This window comes from Olea europaea, unplaced genomic scaffold, assembly GCF_002742605.1.
Source record: "Olea europaea var. sylvestris unplaced genomic scaffold, O_europaea_v1 scaffold10612, whole genome shotgun sequence".
Taxonomy (NCBI): domain Eukaryota; kingdom Viridiplantae; phylum Streptophyta; class Magnoliopsida; order Lamiales; family Oleaceae; genus Olea; species Olea europaea.
In genome coordinates this window covers 1-2,623 of record NW_019227961.1, presented here as the reverse complement: position 1 = coordinate 2,623, position 2,623 = coordinate 1, and the positions used below count along the sequence as shown (strand labels likewise).

Sequence of the window (2,623 nt, the reverse complement as noted above, 5' to 3'; positions counted from 1 at the left end):
TGAATTATTTTCTTTTCAAAAAAAAAAAAAATTGTAAGGTGTGGTGCAATAATTGGTTTGGAAAAAGTCATCACTCGTCTATTGATGAATTAAAAGAAAGGATCAATGGCAATCCCTACCTAGCTTTAATTAGTAAGTTTTGAAGATGTTTTACTTGTCAAAGTTGACCTAATTTTCTTTATGAAAAGCAAACTCGAACAATTATCATATCATAACCAAATATATGATATTCAATACAAATGACATTAACGAGAATATATCAATGAAACTATTACTGAACAGTACCAAAAACACAAGAAAAACGCCTACTACCTTATTGAACATCCTGGTTGTGACAAAACCATAATTGATTCATTCGTATAGATGATATGACTCACAACATTGGTATAAAACGAGAAATTTTTCATTTTTTCCTATAATAGAAATATGAAATACTCCAATTTTAATGCAACATTGGAGGCATATCCCTATTGAAAAATGCAGCCATTCTTGAAATCAATTCTTTGGCCTTCTCACATTGCAAATCATGTAAATGAAAAGCATGATCCTCTTCTTCTGTTTCATGGATCTCAACCACACCCATCCACCCGCTCCGACCCAATGCCTGAAAATAAAGCCAACCTCTATCCTTCAATATATCCTTCTCCGCCACACAGACAAGAACCCGCCTACAACCCAAACCCCTCAAGCCCGGCCCACCCTCTGCCAACGGGTTGGCCCGTGGATCATCGTTATCTGGATTTGATGGACACACAAACGGCCACAATCTGTCCACTGATGCCTTCCTATCCAGATCCACCGCCTCCGACCCGATTGGATCTGAACCCCAAAAGTACGGATGAACCAGTGCAACACCAAGAATGTTAACATTTAGCCCTAAATCTAATTCAGAATTCCCAATTGTTATTGCCAAATTATGGACTATATTAGCGCCGGCGCTCTCGCCGGACAAAAATATACGTCCAAAATCTGCATAGTCGTTCAACCATTCCTCGGGGCCGTCGCCTTTGGAATGCGAAATCACCCATTGAAGTGCAGCCCATGAATCTTCATACGCAACGGGAAGAGGTTGTTCAGGAGGTCTTCTGTAATGAACCGAAACGGCAATAACTTGAGATTCAGCCACAAGCGTATTCAGATAGTTATGATAAATAGGAAATGAAGGCGTGGATAAAACAAAACCTCCTCCATGAATGTAAAAAAGAATAGGGATTTTTTTACTTTTGTTGCTGAGATTGGGGAGAAAAATTCTGACATAAACTTCTGTTTCGGGAACTATATTCGTCACATCTTTAGATGAAACACCGGTTTGAGGATCAGTGCCGGCGGGAATGGAATCAGTACCCATGAGTCTTTCGATATGGCCATTTTTGTAGACTCGAATAAATGGGAGGAATTCGTATTCTATTTCGTTGTTGGTTGAAGCCATTTGCAGAGAACAAACTCACGATCAGAAAGTGAAGAATTCGAAGGATAATGTGATATCTCATCCTCACATCACGTTCTGTATCAAGATAGAGAGAGATGTGTCGTGTCTGGATTGGCGAATTCTGACAGCAATCAAATGAGAGAAAATTCAAATCCAGAGAAAATTCAAATCAGATTTTTTAAAAAACTCTTACATTTTATCTTTAACGGCAACATTCAAAAAGTCGTGATAATATTGTCCGTCTGTATCAAGATGGAGAGAGATGTGTCGTGTGTGTATTGGCGAATTCTGGAAAAATCTCTTACATCTTTAATGATAACATTCAAGAAGTCGTGACAATGTTGTCCGTCTGTATCAAGATAGAGAGAGATGTGTCGTGTGCGGATTGGCGAATTCTGGCTGCAACCAAATGAGAGAAAATTCAAATCAGATTTTTCAAAAAATCTCTTACATTTTATCTTTAACAGTCATATTCGAGAAGTATTGACAATGTTGTCCGTCTTGATTTGATAGGTTAAGAAACGACACATTCATTAGTTTACAGCACGAAGTGGTAGCACTTATGTGCACATAGTTTGAGTTCAATATTAGGCTATTAATTGATAAGGACCTTTCAAATAAAGAAATGTTAATCAAATATCAAAATTAAAATGATATGGACAATTTGTGTAATTAAAGCAAGTGACAAGAACGTTTTGAGCAAATTAGAATTTAACGGAATGATGAAAAGGTTAAACTGGCAAGAAAGTTGTAAAATGAGAGCATGAATGTCAAATTTGAATCAATATAGACTATTTTCTCAATGAGTGAAAACGATAGGGCTGTTTTTGGTAATTACCCCTTTTAAAAACACAAGATCAGTTTGGATCTATTATTTCAAATTATAAAATTTCCTCTCTCATTTTCAAGCACACAATCTTCCTTATAATAATATTAGACATTAATCGTAAATATTTCCTTATTTTTTTACTACACATTCTCCCAAAAATACTATTTCAAAAATTATTAAATAAAATAATGAGAATCAAACAGAGCATTCACTAAAGAAGTGAAGAACGTATTAATATATATTACATACACACAACCCAGTGACACAATAACTTCATAGCAATTTGCCCCCCAGGGCACATCCAAGTTGGCGGAACAATCACATTGGGGGGCTCTGGAACCAAGTGTGGGGAGTTCGATTCCTGG

General features: G+C 36.6%; 1 protein-coding gene across 1 annotated transcript; it reads right to left on the bottom strand.

Annotated features, from left to right (window-relative positions):
* Window positions 1-257: 257 nt before the first annotated feature.
* LOC111373016 (probable carboxylesterase 2) lies at window positions 258-1,606 on the bottom strand. The gene has a single exon (XM_022995467.1). It carries the CDS (start codon window positions 1,427-1,429, stop codon window positions 443-445), a length of 987 nt encoding a protein of 328 aa, XP_022851235.1. The 5' UTR covers window positions 1,430-1,606; the 3' UTR covers window positions 258-442.
* Window positions 1,607-2,623: the final 1,017 nt, after the last annotated feature.

Coding starts and splice junctions, on each gene's coding strand:
- LOC111373016 (XM_022995467.1), bottom strand. CDS start 1,429: ATGGCTTCAACCAACAACGAAATAGAATACGAATTCCTCCCATTTATT.